Raw genomic sequence first — 21958 nt, forward strand, 5'->3', positions numbered from 1 at the left:
CAGCCCTCAGATTGATGCAGTCAGCATGCAGATTGCAAACCTCTGGATACCATGTTTACCTGCCCAGTCTGAAGCTGAGGAAAGGCCTATATAAGTCTATATAAGCCAATTAATCATAAAATAGTTTGGGTTGGAAAGGACCTTTAAAAGACAGCTGGTCCAACCTTCCTGCCATGAACAGGGACATCTTCAACTAGATCAGGTTGTTGAGAGCCCCATCCAACCTGACCCTGAAGATTTCCAGGGATGGGGCATCTGCCAACTCTGAGAAATCTGTTCCAGTGTTTCACCACTACATAGCCAAACCAACAGAGCTTAGACTGTATAAACTAAGCATTCCCTCAGTTTATACAGTTAAGATTCTTTGGGTGGAAAGGTGCAAACACAGCAAGGTGTCAAAGTCATGTCTGAAAAATCAGTGTCACACAGAACCTGAACATTAAATTCAGGATCCTAGGAAGAAGAAACCGGAGGAGGTCATCACTGAAGGACAGTAAGATTAAAATACTCCTCAGACTTTTTTTCTCCATTTATCTGTTTCTGGAGCAGAAATGTTCAGCAGGGGACATTTTGTAATGGCATAAATTATATCTGTTAACACGAGCCAAGAGCTTAGTTTAGCTGCTATTATTTTCTTGTTCACTGTTCCAACCAATTTCCTTCTGTCAGTTACCAGAGGGTCTGTTAAAAGAGATAGAGCATGTGAGGTTGAGTTGCAGTCATTGAAGGCACAGTACAGATAACTTAAATACATTTCCTGGACATAATTGTATGTGAGAGGTCAATTCTGATTTCTCAGGGGTGAATTATGGGTGGATGTAGTCATGACCTTGATTGGCAGTTTTTCTGATAGTTAAGGTAATGCAGATTCAGACAAATAACTCATCGTGTTCGAAAACAGTAATATTAAGATACTTTCTCATTTCCTTCTGAGTGACAGCATTTAAAGAGAGGCAGCACACGTGATCCAGCACTTCCCACTTCCAGTTTTTTTGTATGTGAGGAACTCTATGCTGTTGACACTGTTTTTCTAGAGAAAGTCTTTGAAAAGGGACTTGCCAGCTTCTCCAGCATACATTTGAAAGTAAAGAATTTTTTTTTTCCATTAGCAAATGCAGAAAGAGATGGTAGAGGAAATAGAGTAACAAAAGCCTGAAAGAGCTGTATCATGACATTAGTCAGCCCAGATGTGACATCAGCCTTCACCAGGGTTCTGGAAAAGAGCTGGCAGGAAGGGAGTGTGCAGGATAAAGACTGTATTTTAAAGTACCCTAAAGAAACTCGGTCTTCCAGCAATCCCTCCATGGGGCTTAAATAATCTTCTATCTCCCTTTTTCAAAACAATTATGTTTTATACAGGAAAATACACTGATAGCACTTGCATGTTTATCACAGTGTAATGACTTGGCTCTGACCCACAATGAATACCCCTTTCTTTAATCATCTATAATTATAATCTTAGCCAATATAATTCTAAAAGAAAGGAAACATACACTTTATTTATGTACCCAGTAATTAAACACTGGCCTGCCTTAAACTGAAGTCAGTGTAAATCGCATGTAGTTAATTATATTGTCCTTGTTCAATTTATCAAAACTGCCAGCCAATAAATAGGAAATATCCTATGATACCTGTCTATTTATTTTGAAAGGTATTGCAGACTTAATGCTAATCATAATCAACGTTTTACTAAACTAGTACAAATATTAATTCATTACCTTGACACACAGACTTCTTTTATGCTTGTTTCCTGTGTGTGCAAAAGAGAATTTTGGTTCTCTTAACAGTTTGATATTCTTGTCTTAAAGCAGTTGATATTGTAATGGATATACAAGATACCGATATTATTCTCATATAGGAAAAATTAGCTATGAACAGTTAAATGTTATGAATTGCTTTAACGTCTGATTTTAGAGTGGGTGCTACATCCTACTGCAGAATAAATACAGCACAGCTACTAGTATAATAGAGAGCTGCCAACTGATCTCTGTTACTTAAACTGGTATCCGTAATACACAGATACACAATATGAATGTAAATTAAAACCTCCACTGTGTCTGTTCAAAATAACCCATGTGTGATCTACATGCAATTCTGGTTAGCACAGAGCAAAACCTCCCAACATCGAAGATGCCTTCAGAGCTTAATTCTGTATGTTCTCAGTGCTTTTACAAAGACACAACTGAGGGGGTTATTAGGGAGAGACAACCTAGATAAAATCATGAGGAAAGCTTAGAGACCATAGCTGGAGTCAAACACCATTATAGGTCAAAGCTACTGGAGGACAGTAATCACTCATTCTTCCTTTTCCAACTATGTTTGCACTAGTAAGTGTCCTTTATTACTTGATCCACTCAACAATATTGCCTACACTGCCCAGAGCCTGAAATATTGCCATAGACCACATAATACTCAAACCCTGGAGTGCAGAGCTAGGGACTTTGGGAAAAGCAGACTTCAGATAGCTAAAACCAGAAGGAAGGAAAAAAAAAAAAAAGTGCATGGTGGGTAGCCAGATTTGTTCTTTTATGGAGAAATGTTGTGAAGTAGAGGGCAGTAATATATTTTTGGTTTCAATCTAGGAGGGTTTTGCTTATGATGTATGGCACTTACAAACTGTTTGTTCTTAGCATCAGCTGGTCTTTTTTTTTTCCCAGAAAGCATCAAATATTCTCCTTTAAAAGAAGAATCCTGACATCATGAAAAGTTTGTGAGATCTCTTTTCCTTTTCTGGCAATGTTCAAAATGCTTACCAGCCTCTGGGCTGTAATGTTTCCTTCCTTTCCTGTATTATCCCCCTGCCTCCCACTCCCATACACAAAGGCAAACACAGTCAACTTCTGTATAAAGTCATTGCAGCAAATCAGTTTCCCCTGAGTGTCCACGATCATACGAATTTGCAGTGCCTCGGTCGCTCACATTGTTGCAATGTGTGTGTTTCCATTCTCCTTTCCACTCAGAGCCTGGGCACTGCACCAAGTGTACTTCCCTCAGCTGTGGAGGCATCTCAGGTAGGCTTCTTGAAGTTCTTCCCTATAACCCCATCTCTTTCGGTAAGTACTGTCGCTGCAAATCAAATAGAATATGCAGCACTTTTCTACTGGAGCAGGTGCCATCTCTGTGATAAATCTTGGCTCTGAAGAGGGAAGTTGACCTCTTGAATGCTGGTTGGCATGGCTGGCTCAAGAGCTGCTACATGCATACAGCATATTGATTGATACATCTGTTTTTCCTCGGTATAAATGAAGATCCTGCCGGCTTTTGTCTTTTCTTCCTGATGCATTGGTTTTAGAAAGCAACATTATGTTTGTTACCTTTGTAAAACAAATTGTTCAGGCAGTGAAGCTATTTCCATTTGAGAGAGACATACTGCAAAACTCATTAAGCACACATGGATGCAGGTCTCAGACAGAAAAATGGGTTCAGCTTTCTTATTATTCCCAGAAGACATGAAATCAAAAGGTTTAAAAATACATGGAAAACAAGTTTTTTACTTATTATACTCCAAGTTTTTTGATACCAGACCTTTCAAATAAAACAGAAAATATTTGGCTTCATCCTCATGTTCTTTTAGCTAAAAAAAAAAAAAAAAAAAAAAAAAAAAAAAAAGGCCATCTGGGTCAAACAGATGACTTCTTTCTTCATCTCAGTTCAAAGGAAGTATTTGTCCTGGCTTCTTGGAAGCTATTAGAACTGTTGTGATGCCAAAGATCCATGTGTGAAAGATACAGTATGTATTTCTCCACTGAATGCATTTTTGTCCCTTTTTACTGATGTCTGACACTGCAGCTCTGGCCACCCTAAAAATACACATTTGAACAGCAGAGCTCTTGAACTAATGCTCTGCCTACATGTTCTTAACCAGAGTGTTCATTGCCATTGTTGTTTGACTGAACTTGTCATATAATTCAGTAGCTGTCATAGGGCTGGAATGATCTGGGACACTGGATGAATACAAAGAGGTTGACATTACTGCGGTATGTATGTTTTTACTTTATAAGGTTGAAGGGTGAGTAATTATGAAGGCAATCCTAGTGACAAATGAGATTACCAACCACAAATCTACACTTCATATTCTTGAGACTAGAGCCATATGACCTTGCTTTGTGTTTCTAACCAGATGAGAATAATAATGTACTAAATCTGAGGAAGCAGATACAGCTTGAAGTGTATGAATGTACCTATTCTAAGAATATAAAGAGTGATTCATAAACTAGAAGAAATTGTAAACACAAACCATCAGGCCCTGCTGAAAACTAACTGGAATATCTCAGTGGGTAATTCTGGAACAGTGTATGCCATGGAGACTTTTGTTTTCCTTCTTCTATGCAAACCTAGTAGTGAGATTTTGAGAAATATTAAAAAAAATAACATGTTCTACAAACTTATATTTTCTTGATGGAATATTTTTACTTGAATTTATTTGAATTGGCAAAATAATGCCTGAAAAACTATCCCAGAGAATGTCAGCAAATCCAAAGGAAGATTAAAATGTGTTGCCAGCACAGCATTAATTCTCATTCCTCTGCATTTCAATACATCTACGAGAAACATAGGAACAAGCTTCTCATAATATAGAGTTCCAACTGCAGAAATATAGGAACAAGCTTCTCATAGTACAGAGTTCCAACTGCAGTGAATTCTTTTCTTCAGAAAGTGTATAGATAAATGTTGCTTCAGGAATAATCATCCTTTTTTTATTACTGTTTTTATCCTTATTTGTAAGTATCTCTCTTTTCCTGGATCATATTAAACACCACTTTCAAGTAGTATCGTATTAATTTCCTCAAGATCTTTTCTGTTGGCTTTTTTTTATTCCTCCCAGCTCTTGTTTTTTCCCTCCCTAACACTCCCAAACCCAGCACCAATAAGATGAGATAACGATATCTTATTTTACAGAAAAGGAAATGGAGACAAAGAGACTTCCTTAAAGGCATGCAATGAATCGGTGGCAAAGGCAGAACTCAAACCTACTTTCACACAAATTTCTGACCACATTCATTCTTCCAGAACATACAGTTTGGCATTTTGATTGCACTTGTGAGAACTAAACACGTATACAGATTAGACTGTGCTTAGGCACCCTAGAAATGAGGAACATGGATGCTGACTGCGCTGAGAGTTTCACTGCAGCGTGGCAGTGTAAGGGATCCTTCCCTGAGGACTTGTTACTCCTTCTTGCTGGAGGTTGCTGTTGCAGGGGAAGAGCTAATGGAATGACTTGTGTGAGTGCCCATCATCAACTCTGGTTGGAAATTGGTCAGCTCTGTACAATATCTGAAAATGACACAACAGTTCTGTAATGAATAGCTAACTGTGGGCTCTCTGGCCAGCTGCCAACATTTTGCTTGGTACCTTATGCAGAAGTCATGACTGACGGTAGGACTGGGCTTGTTAGCAAAACATTAATCTACCATATACCATCTTTATCTAGCTGCCTTTATGGTCTTGCTCCCTACATATTTTGCAGGTTCCAGAGCACTGGCAAATGGCCTGATTCCGTTCCTGATTAATTCCTCTGCACGCTCAGTCCTGCATGTCAAATAGCACACCTCTAGGATTGCCAGGCAAAATGAGCTAAACCATGTTACTGTGGCTGAGCCTGCCCTTAAGTTCAGATGTTCAGTTATTATTTTGGTGAGATGTACAATTCTGCAACGAGCAAAAGCAAGAGAAGGAAACAGATATTCAGAATATGGACATACTCACATGGGACACAACCTCCCATTGCTTTTTCCAAACCAATTAAGACAGCTGCAGATAATAGAGACAGGATGTGATGATTTCTCAGAAATAGTTAATTAGCTCTCCTTTAATGGAAAATAATGGTGACCTAATGCTAGGGGTTCCTTCCAGCTCCCTGGCATGATAATGTGCTGTGTGTATAACAAGGAAGATGGTGAAGTGTGCAAGAATTTAACTTGGAAAAAAGGAGTAAAATGGAGGGAGACAATATGTCATGTATGGAATTTGCTGACCACTCAACATCACTATTCTGGTGAAAAAATCACTGGCTGCTTTTAGAGACTCCAAATGATGCTTATGAAGTTGATGTGACATTTAAGGCCAGGCTGGGGCTCCTTCATTGGTTTTGAATTTCAGCCTAAGATCTCAGACCTGAGAGAAGGTGAATGCCTCTAACGGAAAGCTAATGACATCTACAGGGGATGAGCATCTCACAGAATTATATCCTCACATTTGAGCTCCAGAGGTTTATTCTTCATCTCCCTGATGAAAAAGGACTGATGTCTGAGTAGGCCTGGTGATTGGTGTTTTAAGTACCGAGGCAAAATAGAAAATCAAGTAATGATCCTTTTTCTTCCCGAGTCATGCATAGCTAAGGGACCCAAAACTAGCTATTAGGTTGCTTCCTGCCACAACAGCCTCTTCTAAAACAGCTGCAGAGTATTCATGGGAAGTACTTGATAAAATCATCATGATATCATTAGCAGCAACTGTGTTTCTATCTTGAAATGCTTGTTAGATAAGAAAAGTAAGCAAAATCAAATTTTATTAGAGCTAGATGTGAATATATTTATTTCCTCCTTCATTTTTACATTTTGGGCTGAAAAATATGCAATCTGACTACATGCAGTTCCCGTAAGTAAATGTTTCTTCTTTTCACCTTTTTTTTACTTCTGTCTATAGTTACTGTAGCAGAAACTTTCAAAATAGAACTAGTGAACTGTAGCAATATCTGTAGCTGTCATTGCTATTAATTATTGGAAGCTTTATGCCAACATCATGCTGAAGAAAGATGGAGAAGTCAGATGCAAAATTAATGAAAACAACACCCCTAGAAGTCTCATTGACTGTGTGTATATTTGATAAAAATGGTAAGATTATTTCTTTAACCAACCAGCCTTTCCCTAAGAGTAGGAAAAAAAAAAAATTAGCTGCTACCCCTGGCTGTTCAGCAGAACTTAATACAGCTGAATTCATTACACGCTGTTTGCTGCTATGCTGTTTTAACAACTGTTTTGGCAGTGCACAAATGTTTTGACAGGAGGAGCTGTGTGAAAATTCCTGCCGAAGCAGTAGCCACAGAACACCTCTCTCTAGGTCATCCGATTGATCTCAGCTGTTGTCAGCACTGAGCCATCAATGTCATCCAGTGACCATGCAGAATCGTGATGTAGTATATCATGGATATGCTTTGTTTGCCATGTTTAAGAATTTCCATGCTTGACAGAAACTAATGCATGCTCTTTTCTCTCATCAGAGCTTCCTCTTGTCTAGGACAGATAGTGTGATTAATGGTATAGAAATGCATGGACAGTAAAGGAACCATTCTTCTGATCTATAGAAAGCTTAGGATGATGACATTTCACTGTGAACACAAAGCTTGTTGCAAAAGCATTAGATAAGCAATATGTTTAAACTTTAATTAATTGCATTTTTTTTAATTTGACGATGCACGCACTGCTACTAAGTATCTCAGCAGATATATGCACAATTCCAAGCATGGGTTTTAATTTCAGAATTTCTATAACCTTTTTAACCTGCCCATCATGATGAATATACACTATGGTCTTCCTCTTGAATGGTAGGCAGACTCCATAAAGCCCTTGTTCAGGAAACAGCTAGGCAGATATTCTTAAGATTTTAAAAGTTACACTTTGTACCAAAAACTGTGCTAGAAGGCTTAATGAACTGCCAGTTTGTCCCTTGCCTGCAGAGGTCACTGGCCATGCAGATTCATAGTAGTGTGGGTGCTCAGATTAGGTGGTGACTGGAGTCAAGACTAAGAGGATTTTTCTTCAGCGTCAGGACACATAGCAAAGGGAGATGCCTTCAAAGGGAGATGTATGAAATACCTGTTTGATCTCCACAGACCCAGGTGATCTTATAGAAGACAAGCCAGTGTGTTATGCAATAAGAAATGAGAAACAGAATGCAAGTTTTCCCTTATGCCAACAAAACGTTTGCATGTAGAATATGAGGATGCAGGAAACATGATGGCGTATCTGGTGCTGTGACCCAGTAGCCATGGCAACAACAGTGCAAAGACAGATTACCCCAGTGCTCATTTCCATCAACAGAACTGTAGTAATTTATACACTGGTCCCTTATCCACTAAATGGAAAGCTGCATTTCAGTTCTGTGTTACGGTTTTAGTGGTTGCAAAGTTTAACAGGGAAGAGACTGACAGTATCCTCTATCCCGAGAATGAGAAGAAGAAAACAAAAATCACTGACAGAAACCATTTACTTGTCTTTCATTGAAATGCAGACCTGTCAAGACTCATGTGATGAGCATCAGACTTGCTCTTTTAGCCACTGCATTCTCATTCCCCACTGTGGCATCTCCAGTTCATGCATCAGCAACGTGCTGTCACGCAGCCTGACATGTGAGTCTTGTCTGTTGGGATTTTAAAGGACTTGCAGAATCTAGCAAGGTCACAAAACCAAGCATCTATACAGCAGTAAAGCATCTTAATCTGTTGCAAATATAACAACTTCCATGGTTTACCTCATGACAAGATACTATGTAGTTTATCTGTCTTCTAGCCTGACAAGAAGTCCCCACAGATTTTTTTTGAAGGGTGTGTATCTGAGATCTGTACTTGAGACAGATCTTGTATTGTTTCAGTGCCACATCTGCTCTCAACAGAATTTCTAATTTCATTTTAGAAATGTACTTTGTTAATTTATGCTTGCTTTCTTGATGAAATACTGTTTAAAACTGTCATTGGAGAGAAGGCTTACCTCAAGCACAGCCAGACTTGCAAACACGACAGACTGAACCAGGGTGAATGACCTTTACTGCTTAGTGAAAGACTCATGACTCTTCTTTCCGTTATTTGCATCCAAAGTCCAATCCCAGGATAAGTCAAATGGCATGCAGGAGTAAAAGAAATACTGTGTTCCTAAAGGTCAGGGGGAAAAAGCAAGCTATTTGACAGTAAGGAACAGAACATGAGAGAGAACATTGACAAGATGTATAGTTATTTCAAAACGGCTGGCACTTTGTACTTAGCGAGAACCTTTATTTTCTTAAATCAAAACCTGAAACAATTTGTATTTCAACCTAAAAATTACAAGAGAGGAACAATGATCATTAGTTAACTCTCTTTGACTTATTTTCTCCCTCTTAACTTAGGCTTCTTCTACTTCCGAATCTTACTTACTTGTTAATTTTCTATTATGACACCTTGAAAGATTTGAAAGCCAGAAAATATTTATTCCAAATACATTCATTGAACTTGTGAAATAAAAGTTACATTGCATTTATATCACTTTTACTTATATAGACCTTTAGTGAAAAATCAAGAAACAGCTTTGTTAATGTGTCCATCATTCCAGAATTCACTCACCTAAAACAACTCAATTCTATACAAACCAGCTGTCTCCTGGTGCCTTTGTAAATATGTTTACTTATATTTAGTATGCAGCCCTCAAAGTTACTGTTTTATCTTCTTTGCTCTGTAAAATCAGTGTTTTGGGCAAAACCCAAACTGTATTACAAAGATCAAAAAATGTCCTAAAATGATGCTGTTCTACATCTAGGTAAGCCAGAGTGACTGTACTAGATATCTCATGAGCAGCATGCTCATTCTGGGTTAGCTTTCGTGATGACGTATGTTAATTGGATGACTATTTGCCATCACCTAATGAAAATAAAAATTTCTCCTTTTGTCTTTAGCCCAAATTAGCAAATGATAACTAACTTTTCCGTGCATTCCTTGATCTAGCACTTGGTATAAAAAAAAAAAAAAAAAAAAAAAAAGATATCACTCCTGTGAGTGTTAGCAAATGAAAAGGAGGTAGTATAATCAACATAATTAAAAACCTGAACTGATGTTCATGACTACTTCTGCAGTGTTTTTACTATTCATGGTTAAAAAAATTAGAAATTTTATTTTAAACTGGGTCCCTTCTATGTTGGCACCTTGTCAAAATAGCTAGTTCACAGTAATGATGTACAAAAGAGCTTCAAGAACACCATGTTCCAAAAATGTTAACATATTGTAACCTGGTGATTAGTAATCAACAGAAATTTCTGCTGCATGCAAGCAGTGCTCTGTGGTCAACAGCATTCCAGAATATCATCACAGCATGTCACTGGACTAAGGTGCTTCGGGTACAAAACCACATCTGTGTCTAGCATTATTCTATTTAATTCTGGCCCATTTCTTTTCCATGCCATCTTCAAAAGCCTCTGAAGAAGAGAGAGGGAAAAGGACAAAGTTACTGCTGGAAGACAAACAATAAACAAAACCTGAGGAATAAAAAAAAAAAACAACCCAACCCAACAACCACCAGTATTGCTGCTTCAACCAACAACAGAAAGAAAAAACTCAGCATTACTTCTTGTAGTTTTATGCCTTTTAAAAACTGAACAAAGAAACAGTATCTTTTATGCAGAGATGCTGTTTACTTTTAACATTTATTAAAAAAAAAAAAAACCACACCAAAACCAGGTGATCCTGTGCTTTAAAGAAGGACATAAGACAATCCGAAAAGTAATCCTGCTATATGTTCTACTAATAGTTCCCTGTATGGAGGTTTTAGGTGAGAGATTGCTTAGAGACTTCAATGCTAAGATAAATTTCAGTGTAATAAAAAGATGTGGAGGATCTTTGTCTTGGGATAAATTTGGGAACCCAGCATCATTTAAGCTTCATAGTTTCTAATACAGTATCTGCATCTATTAAAATTTTTAATAGAATACTAAATCCAGAGTATCTATTTTCTAAATTCCATAACCAAAAGCTTATCTGAATACTTTAATCTTCTGTTTCAAATACCTATTCAACTAAGATTTAAAATGACATTCCAAAATGAGATTTGTTTTATGGAAAACTACAGTTTAATATATTCAGGACTGTGTAATATATTTATAATACTTCCTTAAAAAGTAACTCCATAAAACAACGCTTTAATAGGAGGAAGAATATCTCTGCTTTTTTCCCAATTGCAACTGATAGCAAATACAATGTGCCCTGTTTTCAGAAGGAAATTGATTGTTACTCATGATTGTTTGGTATGTATTCACCTAAAAATAGCAAGAATAGATCACACGCATTAAGAAAAAACGGACTGTTGGCATGCTCATGATACATGCACACATACACATGGTCTAAAATGTTGAGCAAATTCACGTCTACATGCCGACATTGGTACAAAGATTAACGTTCAATGTTTCATGCAGGAAAGAGGAATCAGCTGCAAAAGTCATGTGTTTGAAAAAAATTCCACTTAATTCCTATTTTCATGTTATAGTGAGGTAGGTTTAAATAGTTGTACAAGAAATCAAAAACCTGCAGATCTAGAATGTAATTACTTTTGATATACAGTTTAATCTATATTCATGTCCCTGTTATACAATTTGACTATGTCATAGCTCCTGTAGGTGATTTGCTTTACGCAATGCCTACCACACAGATACAAGTGACTAGTCCACAGGGCAGACTGCCATTTTCATGCTGCCTCAGCCACCACAGCTGCTTTCTCCTGCCCTTCCCTCGCTGCCCAGAGAACGTCCAGCTCTCAAACCTCAGGCAGACTGCCCCAGACTGAGCCACCTTGGCTGCTCACACCCATGGTTCGCTTTCACCCTTTCAGCAGAGGAGAACATGCCATAAATCTGAAACACCATTAGTTGTACTTTTTCCTACCCTCTGGACCTGTATATTCCTCTGACTATGAGGCAGAACTTCTTTACTTTAGAGGGTGACCAAGCACTGGAACACACTGCCCAGAGAGGCTGGGGAGTCTCCTCTGGAGACATTTAAAACCCACCTGGGTGGATCCTGTGCAACCTGCTCTAGCAGAACCTGCTTTAGCAGGGGGTTGGACCAGATGATCTCCAGAGGTTCCTTCCAACACCAGCCATTCTGTGATTCTGCATGGTCCTGTATATCGGGGCCCAAGTATGGACTCTGAATTAAAGGCTATGGTTATAGAAAAAGTGCTAAGAAAGATATTCAAAACCTATTGGACAATAAAACCCAGTTTTGGGAACACATGCAGAAGGTGTGATGCTTTTTTGGTGTCATTCCCTCACGATGACCTCGATACCGCCATCAAAACCGAGTGCCACCGGCCCGAAGCTGTGCCCGTGCGGGGCTGCCACCACCGCACAGCAGCACGGCCCGGCGCCGACCTGCTGCTCTTTGTCAAAGGCCAGCGAGGATCCTAGTGGGGACAGCGGGGACAATGGGATGTGACAAAGAGGAGGAGAAGTAGCGCGGGTAGGGACTGTGACTTTACAACAGCGCAGACATTAATCAGCCGCTGCCACGCCGAGGACGCTCGGCCTTGCTCGGCCCCAGGGCCGGCCGCGGGAGCCAGGCGCGCCGGGCGGCCGGCGGGACCGAGCCGCGGTGGGCGCGGCAGGCCGCCCCCAGCCCTCCCCTGCGGCGCCCACGGCCCGCTGGCTGCGGGGCGTTGCCCGGCGGGCGCCCCCGGCCCGGCGCCCGGGCTGCAGAGTGATGGGGCCGGCGGGGCGGAGCGGGACCAGCGCAGCTGCCGGTGCGGCGGGTAAAGGGACGCGACATGGAAGCGCTGCCGGTGCCTCGCGGCGCGCCCTCCAGGCCCCGCGGGAGCGCGGCTTCCGCCCGCTCCGCCCCGCGACTCCCTGCAGCCCGCCGAGGGCCGCTGCCTGCCGCGCCCGCAGCGCTCTCGCTGCCCCGGCCCGGCCCCGCTCCGCCGCGGCTGCCGGCGCTGGGGCTGGGCCGGCAGCGCATCCGCCGAGCCGGCGGGCCGGCCCCGCTCCCTCCGGCCCCGCTCCCTCCGTCCCCGCTCCGCGCCGCAGCGTGGGCAAAGCGCCCCGTGCCGCCCAGCCGCTCCCCGGCCCCGCCGCTCCCCGCGGCCCCGCGACGAGTTTGCAAAGCGCCGCGCTGGCCCCGCCGCCTCCGCCCGCGCCGTCCCCCGCGGCGGCGGGCCGCCGTGCGCAGAGCGCCGCGGGAGCTGTAGTGCGGCCTGCGCGGCCGGGCGGCGGCGGGGCGGGGCGGGCGGACTACGGCTCCCGGGCGCGCGCGGGACGGGGGGCGGTGCCGGGGGCGGAGCGGGGACAGCTCCGGTGCTGATCGCGACGCGGGTTTGTCAGCAGAGCCCGGGCGGGCGGCGGCCGCGGCTGTTGGCGTGCGCGGGCGGGCGGCGGGCGGCAGCGGAGCGAGCGGCGGGCCGCGCCCGGCCATGAGGCACGAAGCGCCCGTGCAGGTGGGTCCCCGGGCCGGAGCCGAGCGAGCCGCCAGGGGGGCGGCCGGCGCAGCGCGGCCGAGCGCCGGGCGCCTGCGGCGGCGTGGCGGGGCCGCCGGGCCGGGCTCTCCCGCTGGCGGCCGGCGGGTGTGAGGAGGACGGGGCTGAGGGCGCCGGGGGTGTGTGCGGTGGGGCCCGGGCGGGGGTCGTGTCCCTGCGAGAGGTGTCCCCGGCGGGCGGGCGCTGGCCGCGGCCCGTGGCAGGGCAGGGGTGCGGGGCCCCGGCCCGGGGAGCGGGGCAGCCGGGGCGGGGGGCTGAGCGGCGGGGCCCTCCCGCGGCCGCCGCCCCGCCGCCGCGGCCGCGGGTGGGTTCCGGGTCGCCCTGGGCACACCGCACGGTCTTGTGCAGACCCTGCTCTCGCAGCGCGGCGGCAGCTCCCCCGGAGCGGGCGGGTGGAAGTGGTTGGGCGATGGGATGTAAGGAGGTCCCACCTGGATGCGCAGGGATCGGCGCGGTATCTTCCACCCGTTTATTCAAGAAGCAGTTACCCGTCTGCAACAGGAGAGGTGGCTCGGGGCTAGGACTGGGGGTAGAGAAGGGTGGCCCCTTTTCAGCAGTTGTTATGTATGGAAGAATATAATGCTCCTTATAGCACTGGAGAAACAGGTGCTGTGCAGACACAAGTTACATTACACAGAGTTTTTAGCAGTTCCTAGGTTGTTGGTTCCAAACAGTTTCTGCTGGTGAACTGTACTTCAGTTATTAATTAGGACCTGTTTTATAATCTCATGCGGGAAGCAGTTCTGGGGGCACCAGACTGTAACTATATTTGAACACATGACTGTTTTTTAATAGAAAGTCAGTCATATTACCAGTGGGTTGGGAACAATCAATGGTTTTATACAATGCAAAGACCACTTCTGCTGTCCGTTGTGATTTAAGTTACGAACTGCAGCTCTGCTAGCTAATATTTTTTATGCTGGATATCTACTCTGACAGTAACAGAATTTCAACCTGAAGGGAAGTTCTGCATCCTTTTCAATATGTGCGTTCAAAGTGAAGTCTGAAATCTTAAGTTATGTTGAAATGGAGTTGGGTTTGCTTGACTTTGGGCTGCTTGACTTTGGACAGAGACTGATCATTTCATGTATATTTTGCAGAGCAATTGCTCAGATGTCACATGCTGAAACCTTTCAGCCAAACAGGTGCACTAGAAATAAGCTGTTCTTCATTAAGAATGTCTTTCAGCTTTCTGATTGGAGAGCAGCAATAATCAGAATGCTGTTGAAAATGCCTGGTCCTGAATGCTACATGTGTGTGTTGGAAATGTTTATGTGGTATTTCACATTTATTTACACATGCTTATTGAGATACTGAAGTCATGTTTAGTATGTATTTGCTTTGGTGAGCATTTCATTAAAAGCAAATTTCACTAGTAAAGCATCACAACTACAAGTTGGTCACTATTGCATTTGACCTTTTTGGCAGTGTTGAATTCACTGATGTTGTTACAGGCTTACGGAAACAAAAAAGTGGTACAACATTAAAATCTTCTAAAGAAAGGAAGGTCCACATACACACATACATATATATATATATTTATATATATAAATATGTATTTTGACACATTGGAGAAAAACTTTTAATTTTTTTATGTTTGTCAGTACAAATATATGTTAAATATAATTGATTAAAAGTCAGGAGAAATCACACCCTTAGTATAAAAAAAAAGACAGAGATCTAGAAAAAAACCGAAAATTTCCACATTTTCAAGGCTGGTGAGATGGTCAAACAGTGTCTATTTTTAAGCTTATCTCATTCAAAATCATAATCAGAAGCATCTGGATTTTTCCAAGATGTGAAAATGCAGTCTGGCAGATGAGGTTTGATATTTTTTCCCCCACATTCAGTGTTTGCGTGTTATTTTTCTTTCTTCTACTTGACACTCTTACCAGCATACTCTATTATTATTATTATTATTAAGAATTCCAGTAAAACACTATTCTGTTGTATATTCTTCTTCTTAAGCATGCCTAGTTTTCCAGCATCAGGCTAGTATGGTTGATCCTTGTCCAAATGTGGTTTAGTTTGGCTGAACTAATTGCTTGATTTATCTCTTTTAGCTATCTGATTTCCTATTACGTGAAAAAAATGTAGTTGCTTCATTGCACACAACGAAGTTATGGAACAGTCTGTTACAGAGCTACTATTCCGAATTGCAGAAAGAGTGATCAAGTCTATGTCTTTTGATCATCACAAAAAAAAACCCTCAGAGGAAAGTGTAAGCATTTTTTTTTCATTTCTATCCAGCAATAATTAAAAAGAAAACTAAAAAGTAGAACTATTTTAGCAGGAGGAGGAAAAGGGCCTGTGCAGTGGCATTGTCTTTCTGTATTTACAAATTGTTTCAATCTCAAGTTCATGCAGTTTCTCTGTAGGCAAGAAGGGCCAACAGTGACCAGAAAAGCAGCCCAAAAAGTCCTTCCAGAGAAGGAGTTACCTAGTGTAAAAGTTTGCTGTTGTCATCTGCTGGGTACAATTGGTTCTGGGTCAGTTTCTGACTACTTCTCATTTTTCTAGCCATGTTTTCAAAGAATGGACATAAGTCTTAGTAGGGCTTATGTCCATGGAGAGGGCTTTAGTTTAGAAGTCAAAAGCAGTCAGCTGCGTTTTCTGTGAAATATAGAAGTTTGTATGGTTTCTGCATATTCTTTTAAGAATTGGTGTGAAGTAGTTGAAACATCTGTGTCTCTCAGTGGTTTCCCCTAAGGCTTCCATGGTACTTTCAAAAGTGAAGATTCAATGGAACATTCTCAGTGATTCATACACTGATTCACTCCAAGTTTCAGTCCCTATCTGGTTGTAGCATGCAGACTTCCCACAAAGCTACACTTTGCCAGAATAAGAAAGTGGAAATGTAGTTTGGATAACCTTTTCCTAGTGTTTATCAGAGCATGTGGGCATTATGATGACGGCATTTTGAAGAAAATGCTAGATCTCCGGAAACCCTCTCTTTCACTTGCCAGGGCATGAGATCATTTCAAAGGTGATGGAGGCCACAGAGGTGAGGGAAAGCTAGGAAGTGGGAAATAATCTGTAAATAATCAGCTTTGCCAAGGAGAACATTTTCTTCTTGGCTTTTTTGTATCTTGTTACTGGCAATGGTTATGCCCAGACAAAACAGGTTTGCAACAGTACACATCCAAACACAATGGAGAAGGGCAATAGCAAGTAAAAAGACTGCTTCCAGATATTTGAGAGTTTATTTAAGTTGTGATGAAAAAAGCCAAATCAAAGCTCTGAGACACAGGAGTCAGCAGGGCAATTAATCTCCTATCACTCAGCAAAATTATTAGATACATTAATCTTGGTTCAAATTAGAAGCACTAGAGTGGAAGAGCCTGCCAAGCCATTAGAGTCCACAGAGCAAGTCATATACACCTTTTTGTTAATTGATCAAGCTGCATTTGGAGTCAGTAGTCCTCTTTCTGTCACTACCCCTTTTTGGAAGTGTACTGTGGAAGCTCATTCCCTTTGCTGGTTAGATCTTTCTAATCTCCAGCTCGAAGGCACTCAGGGCTAGTTTATATTAACTTCTTAATGTCCAGTGCCTGCTCCAGTTTACATTTGTCTAAATAGTTCTCATTCCCTAATGTTCACTCCAGATTATTATCTAAGGAAACAAGCTCACGTTTTGCTTACTCCTTTTTTTTTTTTAAAAAAAAAAAGTTTTCTTTCATAAAATAAGCTCTTCATTCTTCTGGTCTTCCTAATAAACTTTTTCTGTACTTTCCAGTCTGAACTCAGCTTTTGTAAACATTCATGACCAGATTGTTACAAATGGTATCTCACCACTGCCTTAAACAGTGGCACTAGTATTTCACTGTGTCTTTTGGCCTGATGCAGCTGCTGTGGAGACTAGAGAAGCTGCACAGTCTTTGCTAGTCTCATAACCCTGAATGCTGCGCTAAATAGGGCAAATGACAGAGGGCTGTAGCCACCTTGTCTTCATTCTCTTTCTTACCCCCTGGTAAATTCAAATTAATTTCTACTGGAGTACTTGGCCTGACACAGCTTGTATTTATTTAGGGTTGGGTTTTTTTTTTTTCAGAGCTGCACTTTTTTGGTGGTTTCTTGACATCCTGTGTTAGGCTAACCTACTTAGGACTTCATCTCTGATTTTGCCACTATTTGGAGAAGGGGATTTTGCTGTACTACCTAGAGTGGGAATTGGAAATACATTTCTTAAGCTACCTTTTTCACAGAGAAGGTAAACTTAGGTTAAAGAAAGACAAAGAAGAGATAATGCCCTAGCTCACCACAAGTGGATTCACCAGAATCCATGTGCTAGAGCCTTGCCAGAACTGTTCTTTATTGCATCTTGCATTCTGCTGTCCTGGACAGCTGCCAGCACTGTGGCCACGTTTGTGCTACTTCTGCTGATAGGAAGCAAGTAGAGCTTCTTTAGAATGTAATAGACACTCACCTCTCTGTATCTTTCCAATATTCCCCAACTTGTCATTTCAGTATGCCACTTATAATAAAACTTTGCATTTCTAACTACACATTTCCAATCGGGTTATGATATGCTTACACATATTCATGAATCTAACCTTATAATACCTTGAAGCAGATAAGCTTCTCCTCATGCTGCCAAGTACATTGGTTCACAAGCTGTGCTCTGCAGATGGCTAGCAATCCGTAAATTCAAAGTAAGTGGCTGGTGCATTGTCCACTGAACTCTAAGTCTTATTAATTGGACAGTTAAAAATTAGATGATAAGGATTTGTGAGAATTGGCTCTGTTCTGCATCTGTGGATACTGATGTGTTCTCTGAGAGTGCACCAAATGTAAGGGAGGATAAGCTGCTTGTCCAAGACACAGAAAAAAGGAAAACAAGTCGTAGGATACCTCTGAAAGATTAGGAATAAAACCCAATCTCTAGAGTATTGGCCTGGTATTTTACCTAGAATATCATTGATTTCTTAATGATTGGGTTATGTTGTCATGGTGTATAAGGATCTAGGTAACATTTTTACTACTCTGATGATGACATTTGATTTGCACATTAGACACTCACTTGTGGTGCATCCTACATACAGTCCAGTGAGTTACAAACATTGAATTTTCCCATTGTATTCCATTGTTTTAATATCCATTGACTAATTATATTTTACAAAAAGCAAAAAGATCACCTCACAGATCACTTCACAAAAAGCTGTGTGTGTACGGAACTCTGTCTTTTTACTAAAAAAATGACTAAAGTCAGTTTCTTTTTAGAAAGCAATGGAAATGTATATATTTCTATGCTTTATGTAAAGGAGTGTTGCTCTTTGAAACAAATGTAAATTACAAATCAGTGTCTGTCTATCCTTACTGTAGATAGAAACAAGGCATTTTTTTCTGCACTTGCTATTGATCTTTTCCTTTAAGACATGCCTGGTTATATAGTTTTTAAAGAAAAACAATGTATTTGTAAAAGGCATAAAGAACGAGCCCCAGTATTTTAAGTCCCAGCTTTTCTTGCCTTTTGTGTCATATTTTCCAGGGGCAATTTATCCTGCATTAGGCATTCAGAGTGGAATGTATATAGAAGTACAGGCCAGGGGGATTCATGGCACGCTGCTCTGCTTAAATGAGAAAGCTGTTCAACTTAATTCTATCAAAGAAAGAGGTCCTATAAGGCCATAAAGCGTAACATAGTCAAGTGTTTTGTTATTATCATGAAGGTGGCAGGTAAACACATACTTCTTCAGACATCTTTTCTCCACCCTGCCTTGTTTTAGCCTATTATCTTGGGATCAAGGAAACAGTTGAATATAAGACTTGAAAAGTACCTGAGTCTGATATAGGAAACTCAATGATTAAACTTGCCTTTGCCCATAAATAATCTTTATTTAAGGAGTGTGGATATATAAAAGAATATGCTGTAAGCAAGGAAGAATATAAAGCCATTCTTTTTGCCCTTGGTCCATATTCAGTCTGGGGACAACCCTACTCTGTATCAAAACTGGGAGAAGGTATGTGAGACCTCCTGACTGTAAGTCTTCTGATCATTGTCTTGAGTTTAGATTTCCTAGTGGACTTTCAAGTATGTCCTGGGTCCTTTAGGAGATAACCTGAGATTGCCTTTGGTGCTAACAACCTGATGGGTACAGGGATCTGAATAGGGACTCATTCAACAAAAAATAAAGTATGCAATATACTAATGAAAATAGCCTTGTGTGTTCTATCTTCAGTTTCACTAAATAAGGAGAAAAAAATACTGAAAAGAAAGCTCAGTGAGTTTTAGTGGAAGTGATGCTTGTTTAATATACCCATTTAATCACTTGAAAAGAGAACTTTGTCAAAATAAAGGTAAGAGTTTTGCTTTCTTTGAAACAGAGTAACATAACATTAGTGAGTCTGGCATGTTTATTTGTTTCTCCTCCATGTATGCATTATTTAATTACAGGTCCAAACATTGCATTCCTTGTGATATTTTCCAGCACTATTTCCAAAGGAAGAGCATAACAACAGCACTAGCTTCTTCACATTTCTTTGCCAAATGCCTCCATAGCAGGGACAAGTCCAGTTAGGAGTGAACTGACATACTAATACATGGGGAAGTGGGCTACAGTGCATCCCATACTTACTTGAAGTCAGCAGCTTGCATTTAAGGAAGTCTGCAGACATATTCGCAAAGTTCAAGAGGACCAAACATCTAGATTTCCCTTACAGTCAGCAGAAAAATAGAGACTTCTCTAGATTATCATTTAGTGCAGGACCCTGATATAGGTGATGTGAATTGTATTCTGAAGAATCTGTGTCTGAGCTTACGACAGAATGAGTGAATGTGGGAAGTAATGGCAAAGTCTTAGCATCCATACTCAGTTTGATGTTTCTTCAGTCTAATGCAGGCACTAGTACTTTTCTAACACTCATTCGGTTTTGGATGTGAGAGAGGATCCAAAGATCTTTGGATCTTTGTTTAAAAGATACCTGGCTGGCTCTATAGGCTAAAATTAGTCTTTCCAAACAGTATAAATTATAGCCAGTACCTCCCAAATCATGTCACGATTCCCCTGGTGGGAGGTGACAAAATTAATCCTTTCCTATATCTTCTGCATCCTGTAATAGGCAGACATACTCCTGTCCCTGAAATAAAAGTTAGCTGCAATTCTCTGTTCAGCTTGCCCATAATTCTGTCTGTGGTACTGCAAGTAATGAATCCATGAGTTCAAGGGACAGTGAAGGTTCGGTTTTATTGGTTTATTATTTTTTAAGAACTTTTAAGGAAACTATTGCATAGGTAATGCACATAAACACATTAATTTAGTGGAACACTGAAATTCTTTCTGGGGCAAGTCTGTGTTTAAAACCATCCACAGGAAACCTGTTCTTACTCAGGAAGGCTACATACTGCACAAGATTTAGCAAGCCTATTATTAGAATCCAGGTCTCCTGATTCCTCTGCTCACTGAATCAGACTGTTTCTGAAGTGTTAGGCATTAAAGTACATGGAGATGAATGGTAAGGCGCATAGGACTGAGGACAGCAAATTAAATGAAAGCTAAACCCCCTTTTTTTTAAACCTTAAGTGAGCTGAAGAAGCTACATGGATGGCTTCCTAGGAGATAAAATCAAGAAAGAAAACTATTCGTCTTGCTAGAAGCAGTAACTACTGGTTTCAGCTGCTGCATCACAGGGAGGAGCCACAAGGGCAGCAGAAAAGGCTGCTGGGGAAGGTGTACAGGTTAGACACTAGCATCCCCAGCCAGTGCACAGTCTTTTGTCTGCTGGACTTTGTTGACTTCTAGTTGCAAACTGTACACAACACTAGCATACTCTTTACTACTTCATAGCCAGTTGTGATTAGACTGGTATAAACAGGATTTGATTTTCTTTTTCTCACGTTCTAAGTGAAATATCCCCAAATATTTTCACAGTAAAGGAGAGCAGTGAAGGTGAGCAGCATATGTTTCTGTCTTTTGCTATAGAAATCAGAAAGATGAAAGATTAGTAATGTGTATGCTTGGTAATATTTAGGGTTTTTCTAATACTTCTTTGTTTCATGCCTGTGAAGGAAGTTAATAAATATTACGGCCAATACAAGCACTCAGGTTGCAAGCATGTAGGTACCTTTTAAACAAGAACTTTAGTCACTACCAAATGAAAGGGTAATTCTGAAATCAAGCACTCCCTAGTGCATTATTTATGAAACATAAATCTTACACTGAATTTTCTCCCAAAAGTTTGCTACTTCCATTGATTCCTTCACGACTTTTTGTCCGTGCTTCTATATGCCTCTTCAGCAGCCCATAGAAGATGGCATTCTGTTATTTGTGCTATGAGACAGCAGAATTAGTTCAGAAAATTTTTGTAGTAATTGGAAATCTGCTGAGAAGGTGGGTTAGTGTACAGCCCTTACCCTGGTTCCATCTGTCCTCTCTCATTGCACAAGTGCACTCTGGAATGTCTAACTTAGGAAGCTTTGACATGAGCTGCTTTTCCATGAGCCTTTATGTTAGGATATGATGTGTGTCTTTCTGTCTGAGGTCAGTGTGCAAAACTGTTGCATTTAGTATTGCCAGACTCCAAGAATTTAAAATCCTGCCACCGTCCCAAAATACTTGACATTTTTTCTTAAAAAGCATATGAGGTGAAACACTACCTAGTTCTAAGTATTTAATTTTTGCCATCTGTTTTTTGAGCATCCCAGGTAGAATTTTTGCAAGGTTTTCAAGTTAATCTCTGCAACCTTCCTGAAAGCCAAAAGTGTACTTTTTATAAATGGAACCCATAATCTTTGTAGTCTCTAGAGTAAAATAAGC

The 21958-nt window shown here is 41.2% G+C and overlaps 1 protein-coding gene across 1 annotated transcript in view; it reads left to right on the forward strand.

The window, feature by feature from the left end:
- The first annotated feature begins 12395 nt into the window (after nt 1-12395).
- RAB3C (RAB3C, member RAS oncogene family) overlaps nt 12396-21958 on the forward strand; it is a 137595-nt gene continuing 128032 nt past the window's right edge. Inside the window, exon 1 of the mRNA XM_055699565.1 lies at nt 12396-13166. Within this exon, the coding sequence (XP_055555540.1) occupies nt 13143-13166 (24 nt within the window). The 5' untranslated portion in view covers nt 12396-13142. The remainder of the gene's footprint in view (nt 13167-21958) is intronic.

Source organism: Falco cherrug, chromosome Z (genome assembly GCF_023634085.1).
Source record: "Falco cherrug isolate bFalChe1 chromosome Z, bFalChe1.pri, whole genome shotgun sequence".
Classification (NCBI taxonomy): Eukaryota; Metazoa; Chordata; class Aves; order Falconiformes; family Falconidae; genus Falco; species Falco cherrug.